Genomic DNA, 13,214 nt, shown 5'->3' on the forward strand with positions numbered 1-13,214 from the left:
GATACCAGTGCTGTTCTAGCTCCAAGTGCCCAGATAGGCGTCCAGGCGGGTCTTGAATATCTCCGTGGAAGGAGACTCCACAGCCTCCCTGGGCAGCCTGTTCCAGTGCTCCGTCACCCTCACTGTGCAGAAGTTCTTTCGTGTGTTGGTGTGGAACTTCCTGTGCTCCATTTTGTGGCCATTGCCTCTTGTCCTGTCCCCACAAACCACTGAAAAGAGGTTGGCCAAATCCCTCTGTCTCCCACACTTAAGATATTTGTAAACATTCATAAGATCCCCTCTCAGTCTTCTCTTCTCAAGGCTGATCAGACCCAGATATCTCAGCCTTTCCTCATAGGAAAGACGCTCCAGGCGCCATACCATCTTTGTGGCCCTCCACTGGACTCTTTCCAGGAGATCCCTGTCTATTTTGTACCAGGGAGCCCAGAACTGGATACAGTACTCCAGGTGAGGCCTGACCAGCGCAGAGTAGAGGGGGAAGATCACCTCATTTGACCTGGTGGTCACGCTCCTTTTAATGCACATAGTTGTTGGCTATTGGCCCCAGTGTCCCAGCATCGAAGCAGCCAGGTGAGGATGTGCTCACCTGGGTGTTGACTGAAATCTTTTCGTATTTCTCACAACTCACTCAGGGATAGGGATTGGGTGGTTTCTGATTCATTTATGATTTCCATCTTCTCTGCCTGCTGTTTTTGCGATGGCTCTGCTTTAGAGCTCCCTGCCTTTCCCCCTTCTCACCTCTTCTTAGGAGAGTCTTCTTCCCTTACTAAATGAGCTGACTTCCATTTCCATTGTTTTGTCTTGACTACAGGGGCGACTGATACCGTAGTCGATCAGTCCCCTGGATTAGCCACAGCGTGTGTTATCTGGTCATCAGATTCAGAGACCTCCTCCCTCCCTTGAGGGTGCTGGGTGGCATTAAATAGTGTTTGATAGGCGTAAGCCAGGACCCAGCACAGTGCTGCAGGCTGTCGTTCTCCAGCATTGCCAGGGTCAGGGCATACGACTCTTAAACATTCTGTCAGGTTTTTAGGATTTTGCACTTGTTCAGGGGTGAAGTTCAAAACTATTGGAGGAGACAACCGTGACAGGTACCTGCCTATATCCTCCCATACACCTCACCACCCGCCACCAGACTGTTTCGAGACAAATTCCCAGGTAAGATTTCTAAACAGTCGATTAACCTTAGAGAGAAGAGGAAACCCATTATTCAGAGATAGCAATAGGATTTTATGGGTTACACATGGATTTCAAAGCACTCAAAAACTGTTGCAATTAGCCCACTGTAAAAGAAGGAGGTGGTACCATTCCTGATCTTATTCATTAACTGACTTCCAGATGAGGAAAGGAAGGCAGTGCAATTCTGAATGTTCTCTAAAAGAAAGTTTCCATCAGACCCAAATGATGACAGTGCAGAGCCTGAATGCCAGATTAAACTCAAGGCCAGTGCTTGACAGCACAGCGAATTAAAAAAAATAAACACAGATTTTAGCACGCCCTGGGATCGGATATAGAGGAGAAAGGAGAACATGACACAGATTACATGACACATGATCAAACAGAAAAATATTAAAAGGAAACTGAACATGGTGACTAGCAAGTAAGTGTGTTAGTTGTAGGAGTTTTAATAAATTCTATCGTTATCTCCACACCTCAAGCTCCCTGTTCGGCGCCAAAAAGGACTGCAGCGGTTTTACCTTGCTAGGCAGCTGAACTACACCATAGCTGACCTCTCACTCCCCCTCCTCAGAAGAGGACTGGAATAGAAGAAGAAAAGGAAAGAAACAACTCACAGGTTGAGATAAGGATAATTTAATTAAAGGAAAAAATAATTATTAAGGAAAAAGTATTATTCATTTATTTATTTATTATTAATTATTAAAACAATTTAACTAAAGGGAAAAAAGGGAAAGGGGAAAATGGAGGGAAAAAAAAAAAGCAAAGGCTGTGTGGAAGTGCAGAGGAAAGAAATTACTCCCTACTTCCAACAAACGAGTGATGCTTGACCATATCCTTGAAGCAGAGCCTCAACGCACGTAGCCGTTGTACGGGAGGACAGACGTTTTCACAATGAGAGTCCACCCCTTCCCTCTTCTTCCTTTTTCCAGCTTTTCTTGCTGACTGTGACACCATATGGTACGGAACATCCCTTTGGTTGGGTTAGGTCAGCTGCCCTGGTGATGTTCCTTGGTCTCTTTTTCAACAACCCCAGTCTGCTGGCCCTGGGAGGGGGGTGGTTGGAGGGAGTCCAGATGCGGTGCCAGCACTGCTCAGCAGCAGACACAACACTGGTGTGATACCAGTCCTGTTCTAGCTCCAAGTGCAGAGCACAGCACTCTATGGGCTGCGCCCCAGAGTGGCTGCGCCCTCATCCCAGCCTTAGAAACCACCCTGGGGGCTGGCGTTTGTGCCCCTGACCCTGCCCTCGGCCAGCCTTCCCCCCGCCTGCCGCACTCACCGATGGCCTGAAGCGCACTGCATCACAGAGCCCCGGTGACAGTCCCCATGCCGACTCATCCCAGTTCTGTTGTGGGCACCAGAGCACCATGGTGACCACCGCAGCCCTGGGAGGCCCCAGTCCATGTCCCAGTCTCGGCTCAGCATCACACGGCTGCCCCGTGCACCCCAAACCCCAGCCCTGGCCACCGCAACGTGCAAAGCACAAACCCAACAAGCCGGTCATCTTAGGGTCCTGTCTCTGCCTGTGTGTGTCTTGTGCGTCTCAGGGATACGTGCTCAGCTTTGCTACTGCTTGAACCTAGAAGGGGAAAGCTGCAGCCCCATTCCCCAGAGCGGTGGTTTTACCTTGCTAGGCAGCTGAACTCCACCACAGCTGATCTCTCATTTCCCCTCCTTAGAAGAGCAGGGGAAGAAGAAAAGGAAAGAAACAACTCATGGGTTGAGATAAGGGTAATTTAATTAAAGGAAAAAATAATTATTAAGGAAAAATAGTATTAATTAAATAATTTAAATAAAGGGAAAAATGGAAAAGAGAAAACAAACAAAAAAGCAAAGGCTGTGTGGAAGTGCAGAGGAAAGAAATGACTCTCTGCTTCTCACCAACAAGCGATGCTTGACAACGTCCTTGAAGCAGGGCCTCAACGCACGTAGCCGTTGTTTGGGAAGACAGATGTTTCACAATGAGAGCCCACCCCTCCCCTCCTCTCCCTTTTTCCCCTTCTGTACTTTTTCCCACCTCCATCCTGCTGGCTCTGGGGGAGTTGGAGGGAGTCCTGATGCGGTGCCAGCACTGCTCAGCAGCAGACACAACACTGGTGTGATACCTCCAAGTGCAGAGCACAGCACTGTATGGGCTGCTGCAGGGAAAGTTAACATCCCAGCCAGAGCCAGCACACCCAGCCTGGGCAGAGACCCCGGATCCCCAGGCACTGCGCTGAGCCCCTGCAGCTGGGCAGCAGCACTCCTGAGCAGCAGCGGCTGCAAGAGGCAGCGGTGCGCTTTGCACTTACCTCACCTAACAGCAGGCTGCAGAAATCCTGCTGTTGTCAAATGACTACTCAGAAATGTAACCACTGCTAACATACAACCAAGCCCAAAGATCATCTCTTTATTACAGGGAAGAGATGGAACCAAAGGCTAGCGTCCCCCAACAAAGTTTCTCCTAGACAATCAGGAGAAGACACTCAGGGACAGTGTTCAAACAAGATAATTTATAGTTTATTATTATATAACAAATATACTTTATTTTTTTTTTACTTAAACTAACGGTTCTAGAGGGGATCCACTCCCCCAGCAGCATAGGCAGCTGCTGTCCGGGTGGTAATGGTGGTAATGGGAGGCTCTGCTGCAGGACTCCTGGGAACAGCATCTTCAGCTGGATCAGGTGAGACGCTTCACTTCACAGGTTTGCTGGAGTCCTGAAACCCAGCTGCAGGGTAGTCCTTGTAAACTACAAATCTATTTCTATTCAGGTGACTAATCGATATAGAGAACATCTCCTAACAAACAATCTTAACTATTTTGACTATTCTTATGCGTCTATGCATCTAATTTTTGCAGGTATTCCTCAGTGGAAGCTTGAAGGAGAACCATTAAGTTGGTCCTTGGAGCAAATGAGGGATGAAATAGCTAGGTTGTTCTCAAAGAGAGTTGCAAACAACCCCATCTCTGCCTGCAGCTCGCTCATGAAAGTGGATCTCTGAAGGGAGTTTGCTGATGCAGAATTTGTCCCTGCCATCTCTTCCATTATGTTCTCCATCTCAAGAAGCTTTGGCAGCACAGCCTCCCTGAGCAGACCCACAAGCAGGCCTGGATCGCGTTGGTCGTTGAAGTGCACTTCTTCCCACTCCTCCTGTTCCTCCATCAACTCATCCTCAACTTTTTCATCCTCTTCCTCTCCTACATCCCCATCCTCACTGGTTGAGCTCCATGGGTCAGAATCACCATTGGTGTCAGCTTTTCTCTGCCTGGGCAGCCAGTACATCCCAAACAGAATGAGAAGCACTTCGGCAAGTGCCCAGAACTGCCAGTGGTGGCACGCAGCGAGGAACACGAACGGTGTGCTGTTCCCACTCTCCAGCTCGCTTCCTTCTTTGACCTCCTGCAGCAGCCACGACATCTCCTCCCTCAGCATCTTCTCTTGTTCTTGAATGAGGTCTTGGGTGACCTTGTCGGGCTGGTCCCCAACCTTGAGAGTGAGCTGAAGGAGGCCCAGCACTGACAGGAGGTGAATTATACCGATAGCCATGGTCTGGAGGAGATGGGAGAGAAGGGGGCTCAGCAGGGCTGGGTGTGAGGGAGCTGGTGGCAGGGGGAGAAGGGACAGGAGCCAGAGAGACGCGAGGGTAGGTGGGAGAGGGGGCAATGGAGCTTGGAGGCAGCAAGGGCAGGGTTTGTGAGCGCTGCACGTACACGGCCACGGGCCATCCCAGGCAAGTGTTTGTGCGCAGCTGTCAGGTGTCCAACAGGGCCGCGAGCCCTGGCCAGAGGTGGCGTGGGGACCATCCTGCAAAGCTCTCCCCGTGAGCAGCCCTGGGCTGGGCTTTGCCCCGGGCAGGGGTGCTGAGAAGGCAGGTGGCACCACAGTACGCTCTCCCAGGCCCCATCCCCTGTGGGGCAGCAGCGTCTCCTGGGGCCACAGGTGCCTGCCACATACCCGAAGCCTCTGGGCACTTGCCCTCGCTGGGGCACCTCTGTGCCCAGCCCAAGGCCCTCCCCGGAGTGGCTGCGCCCTCATCCCAGCCTTAGAAACCACCCTGGGGGCTGGCGTTTGTGCCCCTGACCCTGCCCTCGGCCAGCCTTCCCCCCGCCTGCCGCACTCACCGATGGCCTGAAGCGCACTGCATCACAGAGCCCCGGTGACAGTCCCCATGCCGACTCATCCCAGTTCTGTTGTGGGCACCAGAGCACCATGGTGACCACCGCAGCCCTGGGAGGCCCCAGTCCATGTCCCAGTCTCGGCTCAGCATCACACGGCTGCCCCGTGCACCCCAAACCCCAGCCCTGGCCACCTCCCCAACCCAGTACACCATTAAAGTGATAAAATATCCTGGTCAGTTTTTGTTGCCATTTGCACTTAGCCTATTTCTTCTGTTCAGTATTGGTGTCCTTATACAGATGACTTGTGTATGAAGCTCCATGTACCTAGGTTAAATGGTATCCCATACATCTATATTGTACAATCAATATACTGCAAACACTTGGTAAGAAAAAATGTGTAATTAAAATTGAGGCGATTTCCCCTAGCACTTGGTTCCAGCAAAACTCTGAAAGTGCAGTAGAGACCAAGAAACTGCAGACAAGATTAGCATTCAGGGAAACAAATAAAGAGGATGGTGCTTTGCTTTTCGTACATCTACAAGCCATAATGAGAATGGTTAATGGAAACCATGCTGACCTTCTACGTGTTTTCCCTCCTGCTCTTCAATTTCCCCATAGAATAGGCATCTAATTACTCCAAATGACACGGGAATTGAGCCACAGAAGGCTTTTATTACTTAAATCTTGCTTAAGTCTGAAGTTGTGATCCTTTAAACCCTGTCTCATCTGGAGCTGAAAGCCTGGAAGCACATACACATATTTAGTTCAGTGTCTGTATAAATCCAAATTAGGTTCAGTAGAAATAATGTTTCCAAGCCTTCAGTGCCCAGATCCTCCCTTCTCAGCCCACAATTATATCCTTCCAACATTCACAAACTAGATATCTTTCTGTGCTGGTGGAAAGCACAATTCTCCAGATAACCACATCCATGTCAACTCAGGATGGTCACAGCACGGTGCAGTGATGGTCAGTCACTCCGGATGGCAGAGCCTGCATGCAGGACCTGTGTTCATGTGGCTCGGCCTAGCCCTTCCCCTCCAAAAACAGCCCTCTAAACACCAGATGGTACACCAGCTCAGGCTTGCTGAACATAGAAGAATTTCAATGGGCATGTCTCCCCTCACATCCAAAGCATGTCTCGCATTGCAATATAACCCGTAGTCTGATCATTAGGACACTCTGATAAAACAAACAAACAAACAAAAAACAAAGCCTCTGAAATCTATGAGTTTTATTGCCTTGGAGAAAAGAGTAAGCCTTGATAATCCCAAGTGAGTTCTTATGGCAAATCTTGGCTAAGTGTGTATTTGGGGAGAAGGGAGGAGTGGAGGGGTGGGTTCGATGTGCTTTTGCCAGGGACTTGTGGCCAAGGTGCCCACACCCACAACGTGACTCCTCATTTCTCCACTTCTGTACTCTGTGAAATAGTAGATGCCATTCTGGCATCTAAAAAGTCAGGTACTAGAGCTTGCTGCCCTGTAGCACCCCCATTTTCTCATTGTCTTCATTTTTGGCATTTTCACAAGATGAGAACTGAGGTGGAGACATAAGCTGCATTTACCCATGACCTTGGATACAACTTGATTGATGTTTATCTAATAAAACATAATCTCTAATGAAAACAGGCTTACAAAGCTTTAGCCTACTGTGAGTATTTAAATAGATGAGGAAAAGATTAAAAAAATAAAAAATAAAATGCTTTTCTGAGTCTAAACAAAATTGGCAAAAAAATAAAAGTAAAAAACCTAAAAAACCCACCGAAAAATCCAGAAAGGTTATCCTTTGTATGGTGACTCCAAATAAAATAAAATAAAATAAAATAAAATAAAATAAAATAAAATAAAATAAATAAAATAAAATAAATAGAATTTCATCTTTAAGATGACTGCACAAAAATAGGAAACAGTTTTAAATTCAGTATATATTGCCAGGTACTTCTGAAGACCTTCTATGGCTTTGTATATTCATAGCCAAAGGAACCACCATGTCCAGCTATGAAACAGATGGTATGGGAGGGAAGAGAGGTGGGAAGGCACTAAGTGCTAGCATCTTCTGAATTTTCCACAGGTAAAGTTACCTGCTCTCTGCCCAGAGACATTTGACCCTTTTGAACAAAAAGCCCAGGAGTAACTTCTCACACTGAACATGGGGCAGCTCTTACCCTGGATAAAACCCTGGAGAAACCTTGCAAGCTCTGCTGAGTGCTGATGGCACCATGCCAGCACCAATACGGCACCAGTACCCAGTTCAGGATGACTCCCCTGAACTGGAACTGGGGTTCATGGGTCTACCCGGCAGCATGGTATGTGCAAGGAGGGGATGGAGCCTGTTTTGCCTGGAATGGCATGGCTTGTGTCACCTGGGGAGCTGGAAAGCCACTCTTTGTTCTGTGATCAACCATTGCTCAACACGTGTCAGGTTCCACGTAATGTGCTTTTGTGGCAGGGGAGAGAAGGGTGTCACAAAGCTAGCCAAAAAAAGAAATAAAGAGATTCAGACAACTCCAAGTGCGGCACTCTCTGCCAAGATTTTCTGCTTAATAAACAGCTGAATTAATTCACACATGGATTCACCCACTTAATAAAGCAAGCAGTTTTCCATGCTCTTTCACTGGGGATTATTGAAGGGCAGATTGTCATTGATAATGATGACAGTGTAATGAGGCAAGCATGAACTCACAGTGGTTCAGAGTGAAAAATCACGTACACATATCAAGAGCAGGCAGGGGAACTTTCTTAGTTTGACTGCGAGTAAGCCCTTGATGCACCTTAAAAACACAGGTCCCCGCTGGAAGCTGCGCAGCAGAGCAGATTGGGTTGGCCCTGCAGAGTGCGCTTCTGCTTTTCAGCACTGACACAAGCAGCTTCCCGTGGACGGTCTGATCCAGAGCATGCCCTGTGTCTGGTGTTCTTGCCCTGTTGTGAAGGGCTGAGCCTGAACCACCCACCCTGTTAACAGTATGGAAGACGTCCATGTGCAGAGCCATCGCAGCCACTGTGCACCCAGGGAGAGGGTGGCTCATTGCCTGGCAGGAACGCACGTGTCCCTGCATCCGTGTTTCTCCATGTACTGGTCTGGACACAAGGAGCCATTGGTGCTGGGACTAGGGATATGAAGAGGTTTTCCTTGGGAAAAAAAAAATATTAACAAATAATCCTTTTTACCTCCCCCCAGTTTCCATGGGGTAACATAAACCTGGTAAAACACTGTCCTGTGGCTAGATGCTAGCCACTGAATTGGCGATGAATTACAAAATGAATTGCTGATATCAAAAGCACCAGTGTAATCTTAACCTTGTGTGCATGCAACATGATCCAATCTTCACTGGGATGCTCTTTTTTTTTTTTTTTTTTTTTTTTTTTTTTTTTTTTTTCAGAAGCTTCCCTGACTATTTAGCCTGGACATCCAGAAAGTTGTCCCTTCCCTCTGCTCTTGCTGTTTCCCTGGGAGAGTGGGGAAAGGAGTGTGAGTAGCCCTGTTACCCTACGGTCGCAAGGGCAATGGTCATACCTAGCAGGAAAATCAGGTGGTCCTGACCAGAATTTTGTAAGAGCTGCTTGCTCTATACAAACACCATTGAAATCATCAGAAAGAGGCTTCACTTTTCCTTGTCTTCCTGCACCTGAGTGTCTGGCAAAGACTTTCCCTGTTCTGTCTGAATGACAGGACTTGCACAAAATCTGTAGTGATGCTCATCTGTAAAGGCAAGTCTGAGCAGAGCAGCAAATAGGGAAAAAGTCAGAGCTGCAACTCACAACGTTGCTACGGTATGGCCAGGGAAGGTCTTGGAGCTGAGGCTGCAGTATGGTGTGCCATCCCTGAGGTCAGAGATCACTTTCCTTCCAAGCACACACTACTGATTGCTCCCCACCCCTTTCAGTCCCAGCATCTTAAATAACTGTTTTGCATTGGTTACTAAAACAAGTAATGGGCAGTTTCTAGAAAGGGCCAGTAACCTTAGGAAACAGATTCTTCTGAAAGCAGAAGCTGGGAAAATTCAACTTGAAACTGAAGTGCAATTAATCATCACTGAGGTATTGTGGCAATTCAGCTAGAGATGTGACAGATTCCCTGACATTTGAGTTATTTTTCCTTGGATTTCAAATCTCTTTGGAATGGACAATTTAGTGAAACCTAGCCAAGATTTTTCTTGCAGGAATTATTGAACAAATTCTCAATATGGTTTGTTAAGGTAAATGACCATAGAAGTTATTTTGTTAATTTAAAAAATACTCTCTTTTTGAAAACATTGCAAGTTATCCCACTGGGAAAAAAAGAAAAAAAGAAAAAAAAAAAAAAGCATGTTCAGATGAGTCTAAGAAAAGTAACATCAGTTCATTTTATTTAAGTCAGAAAAAATACATTCTGTTAAACCTGCTTGTCCAATTTCATATGTCTCATTTCCTGACTCTCTGCAAGACCTAGTGGGCACTCAGGATACTTCATTGATACTGCATTGTCTGTCTGTCTGATGCAAACAAAATATGCACTTACTAATGACTTCTGGCTTAGTGTAACCCCTGCCAAGAGAGTGAGGCTCCCCTACTGTCCTCTGCCTTATGTCTGGTTATTTATATCTGCATGTGCAGTTGATATTTAAGGTGGCCAAGATGTGGTAAAAGCATTAGGCAATTAAAACAAATGTATCATGTCTCTCTCCTAGGTCTGTCCACATAGCCAACATTTAATGAAGCTTAGCGTTATCTGACAGTCCTTCAACTTTCCTCTAATTAACTTGCAGCACTTCGAACAAACCCTTTGAACACAGTAGGGATGTCTGTGAATGCAGTGCTTTGCATGCTACTTCAGAAGACATTGACCTTCCTGGCATGACTGTGAGGCGAGTTCTTTAGTTTCTTTCTCCATTAATTGCTCTTTCTCTTGGGAGTTGTATCGGTACTTTTCCCTAACAAGAAATTATGTCACACTTTCATGAGAAGACATAGCGTGGTACTCTACATTCTCCAGAATTCAGAATATTGATGTGTGGCTTTATCAACGCCTGTTCCTTGTTTTTACCAGCTACAGGTCACATTCTCCCTTCCAAAGAGTGGCCAAAATAATGGTGAATGTCTTTAAAATCAACCTGGAGTCTCTGGGATCCACTTTTTTTCCCAAATGTGTGTCCTTCTCCATTCCAAACAGATGTACTGGGTCTGGCTGGGATGTTAACTGTCCCTGCAGCAGCCCATACAGTGCTGTGCTCTGCACTTGGAGCTAGAAGAGAACTTCAAGGACGAGGTCAAGCATCGCTCATTGGTGGGAAGTAGAGAGCAATTTCTTCCCTCTGCACTTCCACACAGCCTTTGCTCGTTGGATTTGTTTCTTTGTTTGTTTGTTCTCCCTTTACTCCTTTCCATTTTTCCCTTTATTTAAATTATTTAATTAATACTATTTTTCCTTAATAATTATTTTTTCCTTTAATTAAATTACCCTTATCTCAACCCATGAGTTGTTTCTTTCCTTTTCTTCTTCCCCTGCTCTTCTAAGGAGGGGAAATGAGAGATCAGCTGTGGTGGAGTTCAGCTGCCTAGCAAGGTAAAACCACCGCTCTGGGGAATGGGGCTGCAGCTTTCCCCTTCTAGGTTCAAGCAGTAGCAAAGCTGAGCACGTATCCCTGAGACGCACAAGACACACACAGGCAGAGACAGGACCCTAAGATGACCGGCTTGTTGGGTTTGTGCTTTGCACGTTGCGGTGGCCAGGGCTGGGGTTTGGGGTGCACGGGGCAGCCGTGTGATGCTGAGCCGAGACTGGGACATGGACTGGGGCCTCCCAGGGCTGCGGTGGTCACCATGGTGCTCTGGTGCCCACAACAGAACTGGGATGAGTCGGCATGGGGACTGTCACCGGGGCTCTGTGATGCAGTGCGCTTCAGGCCATCGGTGAGTGCGGCAGGCGGGGGGAAGGCTGGCCGAGGGCAGGGTCAGGGGCACAAACGCCAGCCCCCAGGGTGGTTTCTAAGGCTGGGATGAGGGCGCAGCCACTCCGGGGAGGGCCTTGGGCTGGGCACAGAGGTGCCCCAGCGAGGGCAAGTGCCCAGAGGCTTCGGGTATGTGGCAGGCACCTGTGGCCCCAGGAGACGCTGCTGCCCCACAGGGGATGGGGCCTGGGAGAGCGTACTGTGGTGCCACCTGCCTTCTCAGCACCCCTGCCCGGGGCAAAGCCCAGCCCAGGGCTGCTCACGGGGAGAGCTTTGCAGGATGGTCCCCACGCCACCTCTGGCCAGGGCTCGCGGCCCTGTTGGACACCTGACAGCTGCGCACAAACACTTGCCTGGGATGGCCCGTGGCCGTGTACGTGCAGCGCTCACAAACCCTGCCCTTGCTGCCTCCAAGCTCCATTGCCCCCTCTCCCACCTACCCTCGCGTCTCTCTGGCTCCTGTCCCTTCTCCCCCTGCCACCAGCTCCCTCACACCCAGCCCTGCTGAGCCCCCTTCTCTCCCATCTCCTCCAGACCATGGCTATCGGTATAATTCACCTCCTGTCAGTGCTGGGCCTCCTTCAGCTCACTCTCAAGGTTGGGGACCAGCCCGACAAGGTCACCCAAGACCTCATTCAAGAACAAGAGAAGATGCTGAGGGAGGAGATGTCGTGGCTGCTGCAGGAGGTCAAAGAAGGAAGCGAGCTGGAGAGTGGGAACAGCACACCGTTCGTGTTCCTCGCTGCGTGCCACCACTGGCAGTTCTGGGCACTTGCCGAAGTGCTTCTCATTCTGTTTGGGATGTACTGGCTGCCCAGGCAGAGAAAAGCTGACACCAATGGTGATTCTGACCCATGGAGCTCAACCAGTGAGGATGGGGATGTAGGAGAGGAAGAGGATGAAAAAGTTGAGGATGAGTTGATGGAGGAACAGGAGGAGTGGGAAGAAGTGCACTTCAACGACCAACGCGATCCAGGCCTGCTTGTGGGTCTGCTCAGGGAGGCTGTGCTGCCAAAGCTTCTTGAGATGGAGAACATAATGGAAGAGATGGCAGGGACAAATTCTGCATCAGCAAACTCCCTTCAGAGATCCACTTTCATGAGCGAGCTGCAGGCAGAGATGGGGTTGTTTGCAACTCTCTTTGAGAACAACCTAGCTATTTCATCCCTCATTTGCTCCAAGGACCAACTTAATGGTTCTCCTTCAAGCTTCCACTGAGGAATACCTGCAAAAATTAGATGCATAGACGCATAAGAATAGTCAAAATAGTTAAGATTGTTTGTTAGGAGATGTTCTCTATATCGATTAGTCACCTGAATAGAAATAGATTTGTAGTTTACAAGGACTACCCTGCAGCTGGGTTTCAGGACTCCAGCAAACCTGTGAATTGAAGCGTCTCACCTGATCCAGCTGAAGATGCTGTTCCCAGGAGTCCTGCAGCAGAGCCTCCCATTACCACCATTACCACCCGGACAGCAGCTGCCTATGCTGCTGGGGGAGTGGATCCCCTCTAGAACCGTTAGTTTAAGTAAAAAAAAAATAAAGTATATTTGTTATATAATAATAAACTATAAATTATCTTGTTTGAACACTGTCCCTGAGTGTCTTCTCCTGATTGTCTAGGAGAAACTTTGTTGGGGGACGCTAGCCTTTGGTTCCATCTCTTCCCTGTAATAAAGAGATGATCTTTGGGCTTGGTTGTATGTTAGCAGTGGTTACATTTCTGAGTAGTCATTTGACAACAGCAGGATTTCTGCAGCCTGCTGTTAGGTGAGGTAAGTGCAAAGCGCACCGCTGCCTCTTGCAGCCGCTGCTGCTCAGGAGTGCTGCTGCCCAGCTGCAGGGGCTCAGCGCAGTGCCTGGGGATCCGGGGTCTCTGCCCAGGCTGGGTGTGCTGGCTCTGGCTGGGATGTTAACTTTCCCTGCAGCAGCCCATACAGTGCTGTGCTCTGCACTTGGAGGTATCACACCAGTGTTGTGTCTGCTGCTGAGCAGTGCTGGCACCGCATC

At 48.5% G+C, this 13,214-nt stretch overlaps 2 protein-coding genes across 2 annotated transcripts; one reads left to right on the plus strand and one right to left on the minus strand.

Moving 5' to 3' along the window:
• Positions 1–3,912: 3,912 nt before the first annotated feature.
• Positions 3,913–5,450, minus strand: LOC121062067. Its single transcript, XM_040541699.1, has 2 exons — positions 5,284–5,450; positions 3,913–4,711 (listed from the first exon to the last, which is right to left on the minus strand). Exons 1-2 carry the CDS (start codon positions 5,371–5,373, stop codon positions 4,028–4,030), a joined length of 774 nt encoding a protein of 257 aa, XP_040397633.1. The 5' UTR covers positions 5,374–5,450; the 3' UTR covers positions 3,913–4,027.
• A 5,321-nt stretch (positions 5,451–10,771) lies between these two features.
• LOC121062133 lies at positions 10,772–12,733 on the plus strand. The gene is made up of 2 exons (XM_040541818.1): positions 10,772–11,166; positions 11,739–12,733. Exons 1-2 carry the CDS (start codon positions 10,942–10,944, stop codon positions 12,420–12,422), a joined length of 909 nt encoding a protein of 302 aa, XP_040397752.1. The 5' UTR covers positions 10,772–10,941; the 3' UTR covers positions 12,423–12,733.
• Positions 12,734–13,214: the final 481 nt, after the last annotated feature.

This window comes from Cygnus olor, chromosome 1 (assembly GCF_009769625.2).
Source record: "Cygnus olor isolate bCygOlo1 chromosome 1, bCygOlo1.pri.v2, whole genome shotgun sequence".
In the NCBI taxonomy this organism is placed as follows: domain Eukaryota; kingdom Metazoa; phylum Chordata; class Aves; order Anseriformes; family Anatidae; genus Cygnus; species Cygnus olor.